This window comes from Lissotriton helveticus, chromosome 2_2, assembly GCF_964261635.1.
Source record: "Lissotriton helveticus chromosome 2_2, aLisHel1.1, whole genome shotgun sequence".
Taxonomy (NCBI): domain Eukaryota; kingdom Metazoa; phylum Chordata; class Amphibia; order Caudata; family Salamandridae; genus Lissotriton; species Lissotriton helveticus.
Genome location: NC_136060.1, coordinates 130,702,230 through 130,727,097, shown reverse-complemented (window position 1 = coordinate 130,727,097; position 24,868 = coordinate 130,702,230). Strand labels below are relative to the sequence as shown.

General features: G+C 47.6%; 1 protein-coding gene across 1 annotated transcript in view; it reads right to left on the bottom strand.

Annotated features, from left to right (window-relative positions):
- Window positions 1-24,868, bottom strand: part of LOC144821761 (uncharacterized) — a 348,292-nt gene that overhangs the window by 53,528 nt on the left and 269,896 nt on the right. The window contains exon 10 of the mRNA XM_078678955.1: window positions 22,743-22,841. Coding sequence (XP_078535081.1) covers window positions 22,743-22,841 — 99 coding nt within the window. The remainder of the gene's footprint in view (window positions 1-22,742; window positions 22,842-24,868) is intronic.

The following is a 24,868-nucleotide window of genomic DNA, read 5'->3' as shown; positions in this document are numbered from 1 at the left end:
GAAGGATAGGTAACGCAGGCTTTTGCCCCCATTGTAATTCGTCGTGCCTATTTTTATCCCTCATTTGATTGATTGTTTATCCGAACATTGATCGTTCGGAATTGGTTCTCTTTGGGTTATTCTCTATTCACAAATAAGCACAGGGTCGCAATACTCTGTTTAGTCTTTGCGGATAGTGAAGGATAGGTAGTGCAGACTTTTGCCCCCTTTGTAACCCGTCATGCCTGTCTTTGCCCCGTTTGTTGGTAGTTGGTTCAGCCCGGACCGCTTATTAGAGGTGAACCATCCAGCTCCACTGGAGGGCACCCCTAATAAGGACATGTTTACTAAATATGGACTAGTCACCGTGGCTTATAGTAAGCTGTGGCATAAATACACGAGAAAGGATCGGGAAAATCAGTGGCCACTGATAGGATCCTTTGATAACGATAAAATAAACGCACTGGGAACAGCCCTTTATAACAATAAGACAACACCCACTATGCTCGATAGCTTCGGCATGTGGCGCAAAGAAACATAACAACGGAAAAAGAGAAATGAGGTCAGATTAGAAAAGGAATTACGCAAAGCAGCTCACCTAGCCGCTAACAAATTGAAGGAAGAAATAAAAGAAAGAGAGGAAACCAAGCTAAAACAAGATTCCGAATCATCGGGCCAGTGTCCCGTCAGGACACCCTCTCCACTTTACCCCGAGCTACCTTCGAAACAGCGAACGAACGATGATTTACTACTAGGTCCCCCGATCATCTACATGCCCCCTCCATATGCCCCTTCCCAACCCTTAGCACAGCACCCGCTACCCCCAACGACAGGCGAGAGTAGTGCCGGAGCCTCGGTCCTCACGGCCTCTGCGCCGACCGAACCCCTTGCACTCAGCGCAGCACAAGCAGCAACTTCAGGTGATCCCGAAGCGGGGAGGAAAGACCCCGCGAGATCGAATAGATTAAGTAAGGACGAACGAGCTGGGATCGATAAGATTGTAAAGACACTGGTGGTGCGAAAGGAAAGTGAGGATTATGTAACGGATATGTACAATACATATGCCAATAGCCACAGACGACACTTTGTCGTACGCCTTTGTTACCACACCCTTAATGCCTACGAGGACCGATACCAAGGAAAAGGTCCTGAAAACCTAACGACTCTGTATAGGAAAATTGATGTCGGAGACGGAGACGAGTGTGATGTGGCGAACCTCTTCACAGGTACGCTTGAAGTTTTCCGCCACCTCACGGAACTGTAACCAGAGGCTAACACCACGACTCCTGCAGCGACTGAAGCCAGAGTAGAAAAAATTGACACTATGATGCCCATAAAGGAGGCCGCTCCCTATTGGGTCCCCCCACGAGGACAGGGAACACACGATGATATTAACCACCAAGATGCGAGAGGGAGGGTAGTTTACAACTGGGTTTACCAACCATGGGATCGGCAAGACATCCTGACTTTCCGAAAGTCCCTGCCTGATCTGCGAAAGAACCCCACAGCCTTCTATACAGAATTAGCCACCGCTTTGGGTTCAACGATCATGACCCTAGCGGATATCGATTTGTTTTTCGGGTTATGTCTGCCAGCTGATGTGTGGAAGCAAATCCGGAAAGTCGACCACCTTGAGCTGTTCGGACATACCTGGATACAACTCGGTGATGTAGACAAACAGCGAGAGCCGGGACAGAAACCTATGAAAGCCATTCTAGACCTACAAGATAAGATCGTGCAGAAATTAAAAACCTTAGTCCCAGAAAGGAAGGTGGACTGGTCGGTAGTAACGGCCTGTCGCCAGAAACCCCAGGAAGACGTATCAGAATACTTCTCCCGGTTTGAAACGGTGTTCTCCGATTACAGCGGCCAGGACATGACCACTGCAACCGGACATCACTTGTTTGTCCAGAACTATGTGAAAGGCCTGACACCAGAAGTCTCGCAGAAACTACAGACTAGCGAGAGTAGTTGGGCGGCCTCCAAGCCCGCAGCTATCCTTCAGATGGCTCAATACTATGAGCGACAAAAGAACGAGAACGATCAAGCGACTGAGAAAAAGAAAAAGGACTTGAAAGAGAGGGTAATGATTGCTCAGTTGCAAGGGGTGACTATAGGGAGGGAACAGTATAGAGGGAACTACCAGTCGAATGCTCCTAGAAATCCACCCCCTAGAGACCGCACACCCGCACCCGGCGCTCCACGAACAGACCTCGATGAGAACCAGTGTGCGTTTTGCAAAGGATTTGGCCATTGGAAGTCTCAATGCCCAGTTCTGCAAGAAGCACTCAGAAATAAGGACACGAGAGACGTAGCGGGTGGGCCAAGAAATAGAGGACAGGGACGAGGGCACACAAACGACACCAACAATGACAGAGATGGCAGATCGAACACGTTTGACCGTCCCCGACAGAATCAGTGCCAACAGTCTGACTGCGACAATGCCCACGACTTTGCATAGGACTGCCAAGGGCAAGGAAGGGATCCAGTCGAGCTCTATGTTGACCAGCAAGGTCCTTATGTCACCGCTAAGGTCCTAGGTACAAAGTCTCCATTTCTGGTAGACACTGGTGCGACACGTAGTGCGTTATCTAAACGACTGATTCCAAGGGCACCCTTGTCTGGCTCACACATAACATCAATAGGTTTTGATGGAACGCCCTCCACTAATCCCTTGTCCGCGCCGATCTCCTTCGACTTGGACAGTAACCCCACTGACACGACGTTTCTGCTTTCCTCCAACACCCCCGATGCCATTATGGGACTTGACTTACTGAAGCATTTCCGAGCTACTATTAGGTGTTCACAGGACGGAGTTCGAGTCATTCTGTACGATAACCCGACTCTGCTCAGACCTTATCCCTTACGACACATGTTCTCCATCTCTGACGCTGACTCATCCTTACTCGACTCTCTACCTCTGTATCTGTGGGCCAAAACTGACGCTGACGTAGGACGCATGATGATTGACCCTGTGCACATAACTGTTCGCCAAGATGCGATACTCCCAAAACTCCCACAGTATCGGGTATCGCCCGAAGGTGAGAAGGCATTGGTAAAGATAATTCAGTCCTTGGTAGAGGCAGGAGTGGTAGAGGAAGTAGTCAGCAATATTTGCAACAGCCCTATCCTACCCATTGTAAAGAAGCAGGGTGAGGGAGATGAGAAAGCGTACCGCTTCATCATAGACCTTCGAGAGGTCAACAAAGTGGTTGTACCTCAGTACCCCGTAGTCTCGGATATCACCACCATTCTGACCCTGATTCCTTCCACAGCCACCACCTTCACGTGAGGTACTGGGTTTTTAAGGACCGGCACAGAACCGGTAACCCAGCGGTGCCATGGAATCAACACCCAGAGACCTCGGGTTCTTCCTGATTCAGACCTACAGAAACTCAGAGTCTTCTAGGTGAAGTCAAAGATTCGTTTATTGGCTGCAACCAAGGTAACAAGTGTCCTAGAAGTACAACGGGGGTATATTCTCAGGAGACTGCACACATTCACGAAGTCAGGCTTCTCTCTTTATACAGAATATTAAGCCTTAGGCAAACATTCTTCGAATTAGTAGTATGTCATTTATAGTTACTGGTTACAAAAGAAAAGCAGTCATGATGACATGTACATATTTTACGTCGTGCTGCCCATAACAAATCATCCGGCAAGGCCTAACATTTCATCAGATATCGCTGGACCCCAATAAAAACGGGCACCTCCCCACCATAAAGTAAGTGAAGCAAAAGAGTGGAGATAGATGTGAGTCGAGATATGGCAGGTGCGTGTGCTGAAATGGTTTTATGGTTTGTTGAGCCTAGATGCTATCTTGCTCGGGCACTGGGAGGGGAACTGACCTAACGAGTTCGGCCTGGGGCAATGGTTCCAACCTGCACGGGTCATGGAAAAGTCAATCAAGGAGCATGTGTCCTTGTGGAGTTGAATTCTACTGGATTAAGGCCTATGTAAAGGGCAACATATAAATGGGAGTCAAGGGTTCAGAACGTTAAATGACGATTTCGAGGTGTAATCGTCACTCGAATGTGCTGAAAATATAGGTATATGATGTGCTCGTCATTCTCGGTCTTTTGATACCAAATTCGTCATGTTTCGGCGAAGTTTTAATTCTCGAGTTCAGAATAATTATACGAATCCAGATTTTCAGAACCTCAAACCCTCCTTTTGCCCTTACATAGGCAATTTAATCTATCCTCATGTTAGTCTGAGTCCAGATCTATATTCCTAAAGTCATTGAGATGTTGATGTAGCATCATTCTAGTACTTAGTTCATTGCTTGACACAGGCTTCCTTACACATGATGTGACACAGAGGCCACATATTGCAGGAGCACACTGTATGCATAGACAGAACAGGAAAAGAATGGCTAAAACCATCCCAATGACCATCAGAATTTTCCATCCCCAGGCAGATATCAGTTCCCAGAACCATCCCATTAATGACCAATCTCCTTTATCCACATGGATAGATTCAGAAATCTTATGTAGTTTGGAGATGGCCCTGTACACGGTTGGAGCATTATCTGGGATGAAAATGCAACAACTAGATTGGATCAATTTGCATACTCCACCTCGGTCTGCAAGTATAACATCCAAAGCGACCCGGTTCTGAAGGGTCATGAGCCGATCCGACTGGAGCTCAGCAGTCAGGTTACTAAGGGCACCAGCAGTTTCAGTCACGGTGGATTCAACTACCCTTGTCAATTGCCTTATGTTCCTGCTGTTAGCCATGGCTCCCCAGAACGGCAGAAAGCCCATTGCAAAGTCACCAAATTCTTGACCTGCAGTGTCCTCTTCACTCAAGACACCTCTAACTATCCTTGTCCTGTGGTAGTCTGCCGCTGCTGTGTAGGTGGGAGGCAACAGGAATGAAACAAAACATGAGCCCGAGAAGTCAGGGGGCAACCATGTATAGGCTCTATCGTGGCAGATGAAATAAGTACCCTTAGCGGCTAAGAACGCAGGAGAAGTCTGGGATCCAAAAACGTACGTTTCTGTACAGATGCTTTTCCCTAGCTGAGCTCTGGGATTCCTGCCGATACCTTGCAGACATAGATGTCCCTGATGGGGTACGATCCAGATTGGGGAGGATCTTTTAGCTTGCTGTTTCTCAGTTATAGTAGTTCCATATCCGCTCACGTTCCAACCTACATATGCAAGTATCTCATCATCCGGAGTATCTTCATAAGAAGTTACTTCCCTAATCATGTCAACTATGCCTTTTACTAGGGCGCTAGTCTTGAGGTTGTCCTTTACAGACGCAGGGGTTGGACTTCTCGTGCGTATATGAACATTGTTCTGTATGCCCATACAGAACCATTGCGGCTGAAAGGAAGGACTAGATAAGGGATACCTTTATCCGTAGTGTGAGGCATAAGGCCACACACCCAACAGTTAGTCGTGTTCATTACAAGCTGGTGTTGGTGTAATAACTGAACAAAGGAGTTATTAATGAATTCTAATCTCCTAGTTGACTCGTGGTCAGGCAAAGGGTGGAAAGAATGAGAGGAAACAGTAGGAGGAGGTATGGGTGATGTAGTGGGCGCAAATGTTACATGAAAAGTGAATAAAACATAACTTATCAAAAAGATCATTACGCTGGATAGCATAAAAATACACAATATTATAAAACTTTTCTTCGTCATCGTGTTACAAAGTCTCTGCTTAAAGTTCATTTGTTTAGCAGGTCTCTCCACATCAGGAAACTCCATCCTCTCTAAGGTGCTGCCCGCGACAAGGAGGTTGATTCTGCTAAGGAGTGCTTCTGTCAGTCTAGGACAACTCCCTTGGACCGACCAGAACCACCGACCTAACGTCGTTGGCTGCACTTCCGAAGACTTTAACCAATCGCGGCCCTAGCAGCGGAACCCGGATGGCGGTTCGAAAAACAAAAATAAGCAAGTTTCCTAAATGGGAGAGCTGCACAAAAAGTGTTTGGGAGAAAAAAGGTCTTTATTAGTCCATAGGTCTTGGTTTTAAAATCTTAAAAAGGAATCACTTTTCTCAGTTCGTTTTTCTCGGTCTCAGATTGTAACGTCTTTTCCCTGGTACTGTCTGGTCCTGAAACAGGAGTTCAGGCTCCAAAGAGTTCAACCGTTCTGGTGGTGGCACAGTTTCTTGAAAAATTTTCTCGCTTTCACATTCACGGTTAGTTCCTTTTACACGGTCATCGCTGACAGGTATAATACGTGGCACAGCCGTGAGCTCTGAGTCAGTGACACCCTTCTGGTCCCACTGGTCAGAGGGCAGAGGGAATGGTATTTTTTTACAATGGATCCCGTGGACCCAGTTGGCCTTCCCCTCCACCCGAACGGCTGACCGTGTAGACAGAAGGACGAGATGAGGCCCGGTCCACCTGGGCTGGTCGTTCCTTGTTCTTTGAAAGTTGCGGACGAGAACCCAGGAACCGGGGTCAATGGTATGACCCGGAGTCTCAGAGACCGGAGGCAGGGTGTTGTGGACCTGTTGATGCAAAACACGCAATTTAGCCATCAATTCATACAAGTAATCAAGCAAAATAGGGTGTTGCAGCTCGCTGAACTTCGTGGGCCTAGGCACTCCCCATATGTTGGCTGGCCGGCCAAAGATAATTTCGTAAGGGCTGAGTTTCACTCGCGAATGCACAGTCATTCTGGTGGATAGGAGTGCTAAGGGTAGAGCGTCAGGCCATTTAAGACCTGTGCTCGCTTGGATTTTGGCCAATTTAAGTTTAAGCGTGCCATTGTAACATTCTACTAATCCAGCTGATTGGGGGTGATTTGCAGCGTGGAACTTCTGCCTAATGCCTAGCCCTTCACACACTCTTTTCATCACACGACCCACAAATTCACTTCCGTTGTCAGACCAGACCATTCTCGGCATTCCGAACCTGGGGAAGTACTCTTTTACAAGGGCTTTTGCTGTGGACAAGGCAGTATTGTCTTTTAGGGGATAGGCTTCTACCGATCTTGAGAAAGCACAAACAACCACGAGCACGTATTTTAAGTTGTTGCACCTTTCCATGTGTATGAAATCTAGCTGCAAAACCTCGAACGGATACGTAGGAGGTGCAAAATGACCAGCTGGAGTTGGGGTTCCCCTACCAGGATTGTGTTTCAGACATACCATGCAATTCTTGACAACGTTCTCTGCACACTTGGGAATCCCTGAATTCTTCCATGCTGGGGCCAACAACTCGCAAATCCCTTTCGCGCTGATATGAGCCATTCCATGAGCCATTGTAACTACTGCAAGTACATATGCATCGGCTAACAACCATCTCTGGTGCTCTGTCAATTCAACCCAACAACCATTTGCAGCCATTCTTCCTGTACTCTCTCTCCACGTGCTTTACTCTTTCTCTGTGGCCTCAGTTTGGATGGACTTCACACTCTCTATCGTGTCCTCACATATTCCAACCTCACCAGTCCATTTTCCAGGGCTTGCAACATAAATTCGGCTCATCACATTCCCTGCGGTTTCCTTAGCGGTCTCATCAGCAAATGCATTTCCCCGGCCAACATCATCAGTCACTTTCTTGTGAGCACTACATTTCACAATCGCTATTTGCAGGGGCAAGGTCAGTGATTCAAGAAGCTCATTCACCAACTGGCCATGCTGAATTTTAGCTCCATGCGAGGTCAGGAATCCACGTTCTCTCCACAATCGTCCAAAACTGTGAGCCACTCCAAACGCATACTGACTATCAGTGTAGACAGTCACTCTCATTCCTTTAGACAATATACATGCTCTCATCAGTGCGACTAGTTCTGCGGCTTGAGCTGAACCATGTGGTATTCGTGCAGTTTCAACGACTGTGTGCAAAGTTGTGACAGCATATGCTGTAGTCACGTTCCCATTTGGGAGTTTAAAGCATGAACCATCCACCCATAATGTACCATCACATTCAGCCAGAGGGGTGTCAAAAAGATCAACTCTCCCTTTCGTCTCTTCCTCTGTTCTAAGAAAACAATCGTGCTGTTCTGAAGCATCTGATTCCTCTGCAATTGGCAACAATGTAGCTAGATTCAAAGTACTGCACCTTTTTATGTGCACATGACTCGCTAACAGCGTTAATTCGTAACTTGACAGTCGAGCACTAGTTAGGTGCTGTGTCTTGGTCCTATTTAATAATGTCTCTACTGCATGCGGGACCATCACGATTAGTGTATTATTCATTACTAGACCAGCAGACTGTCAAATAGAAACAGCTGCTGCTGCTGTGGCCCTCAAACAACTTGGCAATGCTTGTGCTACCGGATCCAAAGTGGACGAAAAATAGGCGCATGGCCGCTGTCTACTTCCGAATACCTGAGTCAGCACAGACAATGCACAGCCCTCCTTCTCATGGACATATAATGTGAAGGGCTTACTGTAGTTGGGGGTACCTAACACAGGGGCCGAACATAACGCTGTGCGTAATTCAAGAAAACTTTTCTGACACTCTTCAGACCAAGGAATGGGATTGGGTGTATTTTTACACGTTAATGCCACCAAGGGTTTGGCCAATAACGAAAAATTTGGAATCCACTGTCTACAGTACGATGTAATGCCCAAGAAAGCACGCACTTCTCTCTGTGTTCTTGGCACACTCAATTTCGCTATTGCCTGAATTCTCTCTGGGGTCAGTTTCCTTCCCTCCTTCGATAAGAGGTGACCTAAGTAGGTCACTTCTTGTCGGCAATATTGAAGCTTGGAAAGTGACACATTGTGATGCAGATCACACAGATGACGCAATAATGACAATGTGGCCTTTTTACAAATTTTCTCAGTATCTGCCGCAATGAGCAAATCATCCACATACTGCACAAGAGTGGCACCTGTAGGTAAAACAATCGTATCAAGCTGTGTTTTTAGAGCTTGACTGTATATTGATGGACTTTCACAGTAGCCCTGAGGAGCGCGTTTGAAGCGGAAGCTTCGACCTCCTAAACTGAAGGAAAAAATATCCCTGCTCTCCTCAGCAATTGGAATGCTGAAGAAAGCATTCTTTAGGTCGATCACCGAAAACCATGAGGCAGAAGCTGGAATCATAGTCAATAATGTGGTGATGTCGGGGACAACTGGAAATTGTGGCACAACTATCTTATTTATTTCTCGAAGATCAATCACGAATCTGTACACAGGTGGCTGAGAAGGGTCAGTTCGTTTTAAAACAGGCAGAACAGGACTATTGCAAACATTGCCTCGTGTTTCTTCAATCACATCCTTTTCAATTAATTCGTAAACAATCGCTAGTAAAGCTTTTTCATCCTCATTAGATATTTTGTATTGTGGAATTCGTGGCATTTTGACATTAGATTTCAATGTCACAACATATGGTGGAATTTCTAAAAGACCGACATCATTAGGGCCAGTAGCCCAAAGAATATCTGGGAGAACCGACAATTCTGCTGGAAGTGCATCTCTCGACAAATAAATGGGAGAAACCACTTCCTTACCTAAAGTAAGTTGTACTCCTGAAGGAGAACAGTATAAAGTCGCATATAATCTTTTTAGCAAATCCAATCCTAGCAAATTTTCACCACAACCTGTTGTCAGGATAAGGGGTGCTTCGAATTCACAAGGACCAACAGAAAGAGATATAGGGTCAGAAATTGGATTTCTAACTGGGGCGCCAGAAAAGCCTACAGAAACGTTCATTTCGCCAGACAAAGGTGCGCCAGGGAGTTTGGAGTGCATAATAGAACTCTTTGAAGCACCAGTATCCAACAGAAAAGGTTCTGACACACCTGATGTAATCACCTCAACGTAAGGTCCACTCTGATCTACTGGAACTGAAACAACTCCCTCTCTTTGTCTATGGCTGTCCTAGCAGTCATTATTCTCCCACTGCTCATTTTCTGTGTAATACTCATCAACGTAGTATTGAGTTGTCCTGTCAGATACGTTATTTTGCTGATCGAACCGGTTCATAGAGTTTTGTGGTGGAAGGGGACGTGTGTCCTGTGGGGCGTTTCCACGCCCTCTACCTCTAGGTGCTTGCTGACTGCCACAACCTCTAATACCAGAAACTCAATTCGTACGTTGTGATAGAATAGGACAATTATACTTGTAATGACCCTCTTGTTTGCAGTATAAACACTGGTTGGGGCCTACAAGTACACGGGGTTGGTTATACTCAAATCTTGGCGAGTTTCTCTGATACTGTTGAGGCTGCTGAAAGGTATTTTGGTAGTGATTTTGACCATTATTATTTTGATTACCACCACCACGTGGCGGATATGCTTGCTGTAGCAAAACCTTTGTTTTTAGTTCTCTAGTTTTCTTTTCTACTTTATCTTTCTCATCTTTGTCTCTATTCTCGTAATATTGCGCGGTAGCCAATATCTGGGCTGAAGATGAGACTGCCCAAGAACTTTCTGAATCTTTTAATTTTTTACACAATTCTGGGAGCAGATTGTGCACGAATTTATCGACGAACAGTCTCTGACCACCTTCTGTGGTCATATCTTGACCGCTGTGGTCAATGAATGTTTCTTCAAATCTAGTGAAGAAATCTGAAACAGTTTCTTCGTTCTTCTGCTTGCATGCAGACAACTTATCCCAATTTACGCGTATTGCAGGCATTATCGTTTTCATGTAATCTACTATTTTACCAGGGAGTTCTGCTATCAAAGGCTCAGGCTTGGCACCACCAACTTGTCGGGCATCTGCAGCAGTAATATTAGCCCATGTGTCACCTAATTCCTGGTCATGATCCATATGACGAATTTTTCCCCATAAAGGCTGTGGAACAACATTCCCAAATAACATATCGATATCGGCTAGATTCATTATACATGACCCAGCAGTTTGTGACAACTCTTTATAGTACCCTGCAGGATTTTTACGCGGATCTGGTAATATTTGTTTAAGTGCTAAAACTTCAGCTCGCTTCCACGGGACATGTACCCATACACGCTGGAAATGTGGCAAAATAGGTGGGTTAGCGGTTGTGTCACCCTCTCTCCATTGTGGGGGAACTTCTCTCATAGGGTATTGGCGTGCCTTTTTCCTACTAGATGCACTAGATTCCGATGGTGACCCAGAACTGTTTCCCTTACTTCGATATGATAACAACATTTCAAGTGCTTTTTCCACTTCGAGACCTACAATCATACCCTCTCCAAACTTAAACCGTACACGACACATCTCTTGTGGGATGCATTCCTGATCGTTGTTTTCTAAGTCCTCGCAAAGGAAAACACACATCTGTTCGAAAACTTATCTCTGGGTCGCTGCTTCCCATTGATGGAAGACTTCCATAACAGACTGTACATCATATCTTACAGTGTCCATGACCCATTTCCGTGCTAAACTATTCAGTGAATCTCTCTCTTGATAATCAGGCAGTCGACTTCGCAACTGTCTTCTTCCCATGTTAGGGGTCGTAGTAGGCAACCCGAAAAGCGGCAAAAGAAAGTTAGTAACAGTGCTGGCCATTTTCTGCCGAATAGAAGGTGAAACTGAAGGAAAAATAGGTGGAGGAACGGGGTGTGATAAGGTAGGGGTAGAGATAGCAGACGAGGTATCAGGGGAAATAGAGGGGGCACTAGGCAAAATCGTGGAGGGAGTATCAGACGACGTGGAAAATACAGTAGGCAAAATCGTAGAAAACACAGGTGAAACAGAGGTGGTCGGTGGGCCTGGAGGAGGCTGCACCAAAGAAGTAGGAGCCAGCTGAAGAACAGCTGGTGGGTGCTGTTGAGGAGCAGGAAGCGTAGTTTGCGCAACTAAAGGTTGCGGGGGTGCTGTGGCATTCTGCGCATAGGGGGTGGCGAATTTAATAATTGCGACATTAATGGGTCTTTTTCACGCTCTTTTGCTGCCTCTTGTTGAAGAGACGGTAAAACTGGATAACATTTATCTATTGCCAGTTTACGTTGCCTGTGCAACTGCTCATTCATCTGCTCTTCTTCATTGTCTTTAAACTGCACAGCAGCTTGCATTACTGATAGTCCCCCTTCTCTCTTATTTTGCTTAGCTAATTTAATTTCTTTTTGTTTGGCTTCTTTACGCCATAAGCGAAAAGAGTCAAACATCGCCGGCCGGGCTTTCTTTTTAAAGAGTTTTACTTCAAGGTTGTCTAAGATTTCAGAATCAAAGCTACCATATTGGGGCCATTTTAGAACACCATCTTTTCTAGTGTATTTAATCCATACTTCGTTGTAAGTGATGGGGCCTACCCCATGCTTCACGTATAGCTCGTAGGTCGGAGTTCCAACTGGAGGAACCGGACATGAGTCCTCCAATCAGGAGTCCCTATTATTACTACCAAGACAAAACAAATTCCCAAGTCTAAGACTAGGCATCTTCGCTCTCTAGTCTAGTTCCAAACTTCAAAGGATTTATCGATTACGATATTTCTCGTGAATACACGAGTCCTTCGGTTATGGTGCTTGCAAGTACCAATACAAAACCTTGTATCAAAAAGATACCACAAAGTAAGTCCACCTAAGGACTGGGAGACGCTCCACTTATACTTAACTGAAATATCGATGACGTCACCAGAAGACTCGTCTCAGTGTTTCACTATACCAAGAAACTTCAAGGGTCCAAAATCAGGGTGATAGCCAGGGCAGCAGTCCTTGTAGCCGTCGGGAAGCGGGGAACCTTGCAGCAAAGACCTTCGGACCACGTCGACATGCAGGGGTCGATGAGGTGGTTGGCCGTCCTCCGGAATTTCCACACGAAGCTCCTCACGATCTTCTGGCTGACTGGTACCACTGGAATCGCCCCAAACGTTGGGCGCCAACTGAGGTACTGGGTTTTTAAGGACCGGCACAGAACCGGTAACCCAGCGGTGCCAGGGAATCAACACCCAGAGACCTCGGATTCTTCCTGATTCAGACCTACAGAAACTCAGAGTCTTCTAGGTGAAGTCAAAGATTCGTTTATTGGCTGCAACCAAGGTAACAAGTGTCCTAGAAGTACAACGGGGGTATATTCTCAGGAGACTGCACACATTCACGAAGTCAGGCTTCTCTCTTTATACAGAATATTCAGCCTTAGGCAAACATTCTTCGAATTCGTAGTATGTCATTTATAGTTACTGGTTACAAAAGAAAAGCAGAGTCATGATGACATGTACATATTGTACGTCGTGCTGCCCATAACAAATCATCCGGCAAGGCCTAACATTTCATCAGATATCGCTGGACCCCAATAAAAACGGGCACCTCCCCACCATAAAGTAAGTGAAGCAAAAGAGTGGAGATAGATGTGAGTCGAGATATGGCAGGTGCGTGTGCTGAAATGGTTTTATGGTTCATTGAGCCTAGATGCTATCTTGCTCGGGCACTGGGAGGGGAACTGACCTAACGAGTTCGGCCTGGGGCAATGGTTCCAACCTGCACAGGTCATGGAAAAGTCAATCAAGGAGCATGTGTCCTTGTGGAGTTGAATTCTACTGGATTAAGGCCTATGTAAAGGGCAACATATAAATGGGAGTCACGGGTTCAGAACGTTAAATGACGATTTCGAGGTGTAATCGTCACTCGAATGTGCTGAAAATATAGGTATATGATGTGCTCGTCATTCTCGGTCTTTTGATACCAAATTCGTCATGTTTCGGCGAAGTTTTAATTCTCGAGTTCAGAATAATTATACGAATCCAGATTTTCAGAACCTCACACGGTAATCGATCTCAAGAACGCATTCTTCTCCATCCCCATCCACTCAGACAGCCGCTACCTTTTCGGCTTCACTTTAAAATCCCGCTCATATAGATTTTGTAGAGCACCACAGGGCTACACTGAAAGTCCAAGCATCTACAGCCAGGCCCTCAAGAGACAGCTGGATGCAGTCCAGTTACCGGATGGAGTGGTGTTGATACAGTACGTCGATGACATCCTTTTGGCGGCCGACACCACTCCACTTGCGGTCACAGCCACCATCCATCTCCTACACTTCCTCGCGGAAAACGGCCACAAGGTCTCCAAGAAGAAGTTGCAATTCTGCCAACCTCAAGTCACTTACCTAGGCCACCTCTTGTCCAAAGATGGGAGAAAACTCACACCCGATCGAATTCAGGCTATCCTAGAGACCCCTATCCCTAGAACCCCGAAGCAAGTCCGCTCTTTGGTAGGCCTCACCTCCTTCTGTCGGCAATGGTTGCCAAATTTCAGCCTCATTGTGAAACCACTACTTTCCCTACTGGCTAAAGATGTCCCCTTCCCACTCCCTTGGACCCCCGAATGCCAATCTTCCTTCAAAGAACTTCGAGACGCCCTTTGTTCTGCACCAGTCCTAGGAACCCCCGATTACACCAAGCCCTTCTCTCTCTACACTCACGAAAGGGAGGGGTGCGCTTTGTCTGTCCTGACTCAAGCCATTGGCCCCAAGCAACGACCATGTGCCTATTTCTCTGCCACTCTTGACCCCGTAGCGAGAGCCTTGCCTGCCTGCCTTCGAGCCGTAGCTGCCGCTGCTGTCTCTATCAGACAAAGTGAGGGGATCGTACTCTCGAATTCACTCACGGTGTTAGTACCCCATGCTGTTGACACCCTCCTGAACCAGACTAAGACGCAACACCTGACTAGCGCACGACTGACTGGATACGAACTGACTCTGCTTGCACCCCACATCACGCTGAAAAGATGCACCACGCTGAACCCAGCCACCTTGTTGCCTCTGCCCGAAAATGACCCGAATGTCCCCCCTATACATGACTGTGTGACCCTCACGGACGAACAGACTAGGAGTAGAGTTGACCTCCGAGACACTGCCTTCCCAAACCCTGACGGAGAGCTATGGGTAGACGGCTCTTGCATTAAACTCCCTGACGGCACCACCTCAGCTGCCTATGCAGTTACCACAGCCCGAACTGTAGTTGAAACCGCCCGCATCACGCAACGATCCGCACAGGCGGCAGAACTGATTGCCTTAAAAACGAGCATGCATCCTAGCAAAAGGAACGACAGCAAACATTTACACGGACAGCCAGTATGCCTTCGGGGTGGTTCATCATTTTGGGCTCCTATGGAAGGAGAGGGGATTTCTGACATCTGATGGCACACCCATCCTACACGGAGATCTAGTCTCCGCTCTGACTGAAGCAGTTCTCCTCCCCAAACGACTTGCCGTGATCAAATGCCAAGCACACAAAAAGGTGACAGACATCATTGGACAGGGAAATGCACTGGCCGACATCACTGCCCGAACCACAGCTGAGAATAGGACGACGACTCACATGTACGTGACTAGGTCACAAGCAGAAAAATGGCCGGACGCTAGGGAGACTATTAGGGACATCCAGATGGCCAGCTCACCACACGAATTGACTGAATGGGCACGGGTGGGATTGAAAGACGATGAAGGCTGCTGGCGGACAAAGGATACTAACAAATGGTTGCTACCAAACTCGTACCTGATCCCCATACTGACTATGGCTCACTCCCCTGCACACATAGGATCTGCCCCCATGACCGAACTTGTCTCCCGAGTTTGGCATAACGAGAGAATTGCAGACTCAGCCAAGCGACTAGTCCAGCAATGTCTAGTCTGCCTGCAACACAACCCTGGGAAAGGAACTGTCGTACCTCGGGGAGGGTTCGGCGTCCCCAACCATCCATTTGAGGTCCTACAGATGGATTATATCCAGTTAGAGAGATGTCAAGGACTGAAGTATGTACTTGTTGTTGTGTGCGCTTTTAGCAAGTGGGTGGAAGCCTACCCGACTCGTGACAACACTGCTATTGCCACTGCAAAGGTGCTACTGAAAGAGTTCTTCCCTCGCTACGGCCTCTGTCGTATTTTATGGAGTGACAATGGCCCCCACTTCGTAGCCGAAGTTATCCAGCTTATTCTAAAGGGGTTGGGGGTACGACAGAAGTTCCACGCAGTTTTCCATCCCCAATCTGCTGGACTGGTCGAGCGACACAACGCCACTCAGAAACTGAGGTTGGAAAAAATAGTGGCTACCACAGGCCTAAAATGGCTGGACGCTCTCCCCCTGGCACTACTGTCAATGCGTTCCACCCCCACCAAACACCACTTGACCCCTTACGAGGTCGTTTTTGGCCGACCCATGAGCATCTGGTCTGCGCCCAAACCGACATCTATTCACGACGTCCCGGACGTCCTAATGTCCAACTATCTGTATAACTTGACTAAAACACTGTCTGTTATTCATCATCAGGTGCTGCAGGCCATCCCCGATGCTTCCAGGGGCCCCGGACACTCCATCCAGCCTGGCGACTTCATTCTAGTGAGGAATTTCCAGCGTGTGAAGAGTCTGGAACCCCGCTGGAGGGGAAGCGCAATTGGCTGCATGCACACCATTGCAAGAAGATCTCGCCGAATCTGACAACGACCGAAAATGTGACCACGCAAGAAGAGCTCCTGAACCAAGATCGACCATCTCTGAACTGCTACCCGGAAACAGACACGCTTGAACTGACAACATTTCCCGATCCCACTGTGCCATCCAGAGAAGGGTACAACCTACGACGAAAGGAGGGAGCTTCGGCTAAGTAGACCACTGACTAAGTTTATATTCTCAGAGTGGTGACCTAACACTACTAAGGTTGCCAGGAGAGAAGCCAAACGAAGTCTGTGGTTCTGCCCGCTACCGAGCCCCTTGAAGATGATGGAAGGGCCCGATCCGAAGATGTTGGAAGCACCCGACTTGAAGATGATGGTAGCAACCGGATACCCAAAGACCCACTACCGCAACCCAAAGACTGACAAAATGCACAGCTCAAAGACTATTGCCTTCTTCGTTACCCTTCTCTTCTGCCTCCTCCTCATGACCACCCTCTGGATCTTGGAAGAAGGTTCGCCAGCACATAAGACACTTCTAGCCACTGTACTACCTGTCCCTGTGAAAGAACAGCACTTGATCTCTCTTTCACCACAACTCCGAGAAAGACGTAAGGAGTTCTGGAACAACTCCTTCGTACAACTGTTACACCAACACAACCTTGCCGCCAATGCCACCAATTGCTGGATCTGTGGGTTGCTGCCACACGCCACCGGACACTCCATCCCATTCATTCCTTCGCCATTCTCTGTTCACGGCTCCTGCCTCGCCTGGCTGATTCTCCTACAGGAGAGCTACAGAGATAGAGCAATCTCCAGCGAAACCATGTCTCACTTTTATCATGGGGCCTGGCCGAACGAAACAAAAAGAACAACTGCACCCTTTTGCCCTCTGACGTCCAACACCTCTGTTCACCTGGACATCCCAGCCAAAGAACGTGTTGAAATGCAGGTGTTCAACAACCCGGCCAGACCTACCTTCTCCTACCTCCGGAAACGAACAGCAGCCACCCTGACTGTGGCCCTATCTGTTGTCAATGTCTCGGGTCTTGTATGCATCGAAGGCCTCGGGACACAATTTGTAGGTCACAGTGCCTTCAACATCACCAGAACCTTGGACACAACTGACCCACCCTCTTTTGTCACTTCTCCAAACATGTACTTTGTCTGCGGTGCGAAAGCCTACACCTGGCTCCCAAAAGGCTGGGGAGGTACCTGCTACATTGCCTTCATCCTTCCTCCGACCTATGTGGCATCTGCAAGCCACCATCGACAAAAACGAGAGAGAGACATTGACCAAGCCGACTCTACCAGAGCACAGTTCCTGGACGCAATGAAGGGACTTGTTCCACTCTGGGGTCCAATGACAAACAGCCGTGCCATCCGACATTTGACCCAGGCCGTTGAAACAACCATGAACATTACAGCTGGCATCCTCTCAAATAACACAGCCGAGCTTCAAGCGGTCCGCTTGGTGGCTCTTCAGAACCGCCTTGTTCTAGATGTGGTTCTAGCAGATCGTGGAGGAGCATGCCGCATCATTGGGTCCAGCTGCTGCACCTACGTACCGGACAATTCACCCTCAGTGTACAAAGCCATCGAACATCTCCACAGACTTTCCTCCGAGGTTCATCAGGAACAAGAAGAATGGTCGCTTGGGAGTTGGTTCTGGAGTGCAATAAAAGACTGGGGGTGGAGGCTGTTTATGATTATCCTGATACCGATCATTGTAATTTGTGGTTTTTGCCTAGGCGTCCAATGTCTGCCACCTTTGTGTTCGCTTATTGCAAATTGCATCTGCCGCAAAACTCTGGACTTTGAAGCCGAACGCATGAAAGCCTTGTATGATGTAGAAATCCGCAATATCATGGGGATTGACGTGAATTAAACAAGCTGGCTAGATATGTTGAAAAGGGAGGACTGTTAAAATCTAGATTGCGGCATCAACATTATCGGCGCCACCTTGTCCCTTTTCCGACTCATACGTGCGCGTAAGCAGCAGCCATTTTGTATGCCATGGCCTCTCTGCCCACTGCCGATAGCCAAGCGCGTCTCTCCCCCTCACTCCCCGGCCTCGCAAGCACCCCCCCCCCGTGCTCTGACAGCCCCCGGCCTCTCCTGCTTGGGCCATAAACGCACCTCCAGCGCGACCCTTCCTCCGAGCCACATCCCGTGCTAAACCCCCACACTCTTTCATCTCATTCATAGAACAAGCTCCTTTGATAACCTCTTCCTCCCTGTCCGATTGTCCGACCTGTTCCCAGGCCACCACCTAGCCCAGCAGATACGGTTTACTGCCCCTACAGTAGGACCCCGCCTCACATCAAAGGAGCGGGGATTAATCAATGCCTTCACACCCCCAGATCCGACCGATCGCCCGCATTCCTGTTCCCAGCGGAATGTCCAGCTGCGCGATAGCCATCATGCTGAGATTGGGGTGGGGACTCCTACTGTAGATACGTGTGGGAACGGGCCTGAACAGGGGATTCCAAAGATGCCTTTTCCATGCTTCAAAGCAATGCCACGGATGTCATAAATGTAATAAAGCAATAAACCTGTGTATAAGAGGCCAGGCCTCAGAGATGCGGTTAGAGCACCTCGAGAAGATACCCTGTTGTCTGATTTGACGTGTTCCGCTCCGTCGGAATAAACTCCTGTTTCCTGCCTTCCAGTCTCCAGCGCCTGCCTCTTTATTTGGTAACCGTGAGTTGGGCGAAGAGGTGGCTAGCGCCGGGCAAATCTTCTAAAGGGGTAATCGACCTGATCTGCCTGACCCTTTTTCAACACGTGGGCTTGCTGAAGTGGGATTCGCTACCATTGTATTTACGGGAGGTCGGGTGGTGTTTACTGTTTCCCTGTTTCGTTTTATATTGCTTCTTAATAGAGTTGTGGGTTTTATCCTGGGGATTCTTGGTTCTGGGGAGGGAGAGGGGGTACCGGGGGCCCGTACTGAGGTGTCCTCCTCCATTTTTTCTACTTTTAGTACCTAGTTAGATGGGGCGACAGGCACACTGCTAGTTGGGGACAGGCGCAAGCCATATGCAGGGGTGCAGGGTGGGGGGAGGGGTGTTCGTCTTGTTAGTGTTTGTAGTTTTTATGTTTGAAATGGGTTCTGGTGGGGGCAGTATTAGCATAAATTAGCCAACTGTTGCGTTATCCGTTACTGTATTCGGGATGCGGCTGTAGTCTTGTACCTTTTTACTGCTGCGCCCCCACCTCTCTCTTCTACTCTGGACTGCTGTCCAATGTTTATCCTGTTTCCTGAGGAGGTGGGGTTGGTGGTTGGCATTTATTTGATTATCCTGAATGTCATACGGCCGCATACCCGATGTAGCTTGTGAGTAGGCTTTATTGATAGTTCTCCATCCATTATGCCCTGTATGTATATTTCTCATCCTTTCATTCCGCGATGTAAGTACCTGTTATTGGTTTTTCTTTGTTTTTTCAATAAAAAGATGTTTAAAAAAAAAAAAAGAAAATGTAAATCATATACAGCAAAACAAAACACTTGCAGCGCATTCCAAAATAAAGATTGATTTCATATTTCTGACCTGCCTTAAATACATGATAAGATATTGTATATCATATAAATCTTGTACTAACTAGCCTTAAATGTTGGAAAGGTGTGCATGTATGTATGTTCACTTTCTTTAATTTGCTGCACGCATTTCGTGTAGTGTGGTATGATATGCATTGTTTTTAATGGTAATTTGGGGCTTACAACAACTGTAAAGCTGAAACAAAGTTAATTTTGAGATTCGATCAGGAGGCACGGACCTGTCAGCACTCAACTGCCGCTCTGAGCCTACGGCCCACTTATACGTGAGCCCATTCGTTCCTCTTCAGTGTAGGGAAAGAACCAAACTGCGTTCATGAAAGGAGCAAACAGGCATATCGCTGGACACTACAACAGTGAAATTGTTTCTCAGAATACTTACCATAAACATTGTTGAGTATTTGTTTTGCATTTTTCATTATGGTAATACCACTTGGGGAAATATTATTTTAGTACATATATACAGATTGTGCAGGCCTGCGTACGAATAACTTTCGTGTGTATATAGAGTACCTATATTCGAACAGACATATACTAACCCATAGAATATAGTACAACAATATTGTGAGTGCACACAAACCTATTCACCTCTACGCATTTACAGTGTGCACGTACATGCTATACCCCCCAATGCATGCCACCGACGCGTTATAACCGAGAATAATAAATCACTCTCTTTAGATATACAAAGCTGATCCCCCTTGTCATACGCTACACAAACAGAGCTCCCGCGGCTTGCTATTCACAAAATCAGCCTCCTCCCTCCGCCCGTGGCTGTCAGTGGGCCCTCCCCCGCACTCACCTGGAGTTGGTGTCCAGGCCTAGATCCAGCATGTCCATGGGGGTGGGGATGGGGCGGTGGAAATTTCTGGAAGGGGGAGGGCGGGAGAGCACGGGGCCCGCCGCGGGAGGGCGCCTCTTATTTCCTGGTTGCTGTCAGGCTATAGAAGTCACTCGGGCGGCAGGCGGGCCTCCCTCTCCCTCCTCGGGCCGCAGGGACACGGGGTATCGGCGCTGCTGATCACGGGGACAAACACTCGGGTCATGTGAGGGAGAGGATTGCCTTCTCCCCCTCCTCCGGCCGGGGAGACAGGGAGAACACGTGAGGAGGGAGCGCGAGACAGGACAGGAGAGAAGGAGCCTGCAAGCTGGCGGGGGCGCCGGGCCAGCCTTCCGAAGGGAAGAACGATAACGGTAAGAGCGAAGCGGTGCGTGGGTGCTGGCGATTGCAAAGGAGGGGGCCCGAGACGCCTGCGAGAGAGGAGGGAGGGGAGATGAAAAAACATGGCGGCTCAGGCACGCGCACCAGGCTACAGCCCGGCTTTTGTAACTGCGTATGGCCTGTTCGGGGCGCGCGCGCCGCCGGCTATCTCGCGCAAGGGGCTTAATTATTATGCTTTTTTTTTAGCGCGCTCCTGTCTTTGCATGGCTGCCTCAGTAGGGGAAAGTAGAAAGTGAATCTTATGATGAATGCTACTATGAAAAACAAGCCGGGCCCCGAGGGACAGACACTCAGAGAGCCCCAAGAACAGCGCAAGGGGGAAAGGACCACCATGTTTTTCCGAGGTCAAGCAGAAATGCCTCGGAGAAACGCCCCGTCATTTTCTGACTGGGGGGCGTATTTTTCTTTCTCTCCTCTTCTCATTGGCTGGAATGTAAAATTCCAGCCAATGGGAAGAGGAGAGAAAGAACATGAAAAAACACGCCCCCGAATCCGAAAAAGACAGGGCTTAAATGGACAGACGCCCCTCTTCTCCAATGACTGGCCTCCGTTTAGGAAGCCAGCCAATGGAGACGAGGGGTGGGTTAAAGCCCCACACTAAGAAACATAAATCTCGCAGCGAAACTGCGCAAGCGCAGCCTACGCAGGCCGAGACCTAATGAATGTGTCCTTCTGTAACTAAACCGGTGCTCATGTAAAGCGCTCTGTTATCCGATTTCTCAGGTCTGGTAGGCGCTATATAACCTTCTGTAAAAAGTTTGAAAAAAGTAACCAGCAGCAATCGCCACCCTGGGCTACCGCTCTTGATCATGGTAGTCCTTTGGCATAGCACAAAGCACCCTCACATAATGAGCAGCAATGGCCAGTCACGCATGAGTCACCACCCCTTGCAGGCAGGTACACCGAGACCCCAGGCAGACTACGAACATGACTAGTAAGTAGTACATTGGAGCATTTCATGACCATACGTATTCCAAGTACACTGGCACAGGAAGGCAGCAACCTGGACTAGGTAGAGAATATGGCACAGCGGGCAGAGTAGTCAAATAGGGAGTTGGGGATCCGGGTTCGCGATTTCGCATCGGCATCTGCTCCACATTCTGTGATTCTGCGCAATTCACCCAATCTCCCAGTCTAGATACTCTCACGGGTGATGAGCAGCACTATATAAATCTACACATTTATCATTTATTTATCATAGTACAAGGTCTGTAGTGAGCAGTGACAGAGATTGAATCCGGCTCAGGATTTCAAACTGGTGCTATTTTTTTTGCCTTAGGACAGGACAACAAAAAGGGTGTCCAGGCTCTTACATCAAGCACCCAACTTCACATACAGGAACTGCTGGGAAAGAGAAATATTTCAGCGAGATACTGTGAGAGACCCGGAATTATTGGAAAATGTAATAAACCCAATCAACTAGCAACTTTTTACCCAAAACGTGAAGAATTGTGCTCTAAACAGCATTATTTGGCACCATGTTTTAAGGGATATGTCTGGGAATACACCCAATTGCAACTCTTGAGACAGGGCCATGTCTGTCCGCTGTGCTCTCGAGAGACAGGGTGGGGCTGATGTAAATACTTATTCCAGGGCTGCTTCTATTTCCCAGGTCAGCTCACGTTTAACGTTTTGCATCCATTGATAAGGTCACCTACCAAGTATTTATCAAAAGATTTCTACTAATTAGTTCCACCTTTGGCACAGCAATACATCAATGCTCTACACATTCATGTGCACATAATGTATTTCTTACCTGCACTGCATTGAAGATTAAGTCAAATCCTAAAGCGATGCTCATCCTTTTCACAATGAGAACTTCATCTGCTGCCTGCTTTGCCATCTCCAGTGTAGTCTACAAGACATGCAAATGAGAAGAGTATCAGTGACTTTCCAAATGGAGGCACTGGCGAGATCATACTTATGTGCTCTTAGGAAGCACTCAGAGGTGTCCCAAATAAAGGAGCACAGAAGGGCCGAATCCCTGCATCGCCTCTCGATTCAAACTGCTTGCCCAGGGGGGTATATGACTATTTGCGTCTGCCTCAGGTCCCTCATCTACAAAAAATATTGAGTATCTATAGGCAGGACCTATGCGGTTTTGCTGCAGCATTTTCTACATAACAATGGATTCGCCGCATTCATCACATAATCCATAATCTGCTGCATAATCTGCAGATTTTGGCAAAAAAAAATTGGGGCTGAAATTATCAAAATTCATTCCAAGCATAGCGGCACATAAATCCACGCCCTTTTGCAAAAGTTGAGTGGTCCCCTTTTGTGGATTATTCTGTATTTGGATGTTAAACTGGTACTAATGAAGTGAAACATTTGGCCAGACAGTGTTAACCTGTGTAAAATGTCAAAATAAGGAAGTAATACTATCACAAAGTGTGCCACATTGGTCGGCATATTGTGCCTCTTCTTGCTGCATAATTTAGTCAACCCTGACACATAATTTGGTCTTCCACTACCTTATAATTCTAGTGGCCCTGCTTGTAGGCAATTCTGTGTGCAGTATGAGCTAAGCAGGAAGCACAGCAATTCATCACTCACTGTTACATTCATAAAGCTTGAGTGGCGACTGATGATATTTGAAAGTGAGGGGGTGTAAATGTTTGCAATGAGTGCCCAGTGGCAAGCGACCACTGCGAGAGAGCCCGACTGTCATAAGAGGGCTGAGGGTCGTTCTTCCCCCGAGTAAACTTTGAAAACAAGAGTGGGCCAGGGGTGCATTTTCAAGCATATTTGAGAAAGCAAGGTTAATAAAGCACTTGAAAATGTAGTTATGGCATCAATAAAGAGATTTCAGGAAGCTTCAAGTGATTCCATCAATTAAAGCCAATACCGGCTTCTAAAACCCTTTACATTCACTGATTGACCAGGTGCACACATTTACATTTCTTTCTGGGAAGCAGGCACACTTGCAAGATGGCTTGTTTAGCTGTCTACCCCACCCTCAGTTTCACAGCACAGGAGACTTGTGCCTTACACTTCAGCTGAACAAACAAGATGATAGACGGAATGTTGCACAATGGCAAGACATTCACCCCCAGTCACAGATCTGGGTTTAATCCATTGTTATTTTGCTCACCAAGCCACCCCAGTTCAGACATGGCCATATGCAAATCAGTTTTGACCCTGTGCCTCATGGGAACAGTCCAGACCGAACTGCCAAGCCATGTCTTCCCTGGACCGGAATCAAGCATCCTAGGACCGGTTCCTGGCTATCAGCCATCTTCAGCCAGGATAGCTTGACTCCAGTGGCGTAGTAAGTACGGCACCCATGTCTGGGCATACCCTTCCCACATAGGGTGAACAGCATGTCGGGCTGGCCGGAGACAGGTAGCCGACCAACACGACATGCGCACTTTGGGCATAGGTGGCGTGTGCGTGCTCGCTTCAGTATACTACCGGTGTGTGCTATCAAAATTGAAACCCCACACAATTCACAGCAGTTGATGCCCACGGCTGACAGCTAACTGCCGCAGGTGCAGGCACATGAAAATGAATGCAAACAAAGTGTTTTTGAAAAGGGGGTTCAAAATACGAGTGGGGCAATGTTCCAATGCTCAAACCAGGAACCGCCCCTTTAAAGCTTTCTAAACATTAACAACTTTATACCAAGTTCAAAACTCAAGGAGCAGCATACAGCAAGTTCAGTCATTGCTGAATGTAGCTGCCTACTTATAACAGGATCGTACGGCTGAATGGGTTGTTGAATGTTCATTGGCTTTTCCAATCAAGTGGCAAGGTCTGCAGCAGGTGAGATAGTGATGAGAAGTATAGCTTCCACTACTCTCTCCTTGATATAGACCCATCATAGCACTTTCTCGACCACTTGAATATGCTTGTGCTGCAAGGCAGGCATGGCAGATTTTT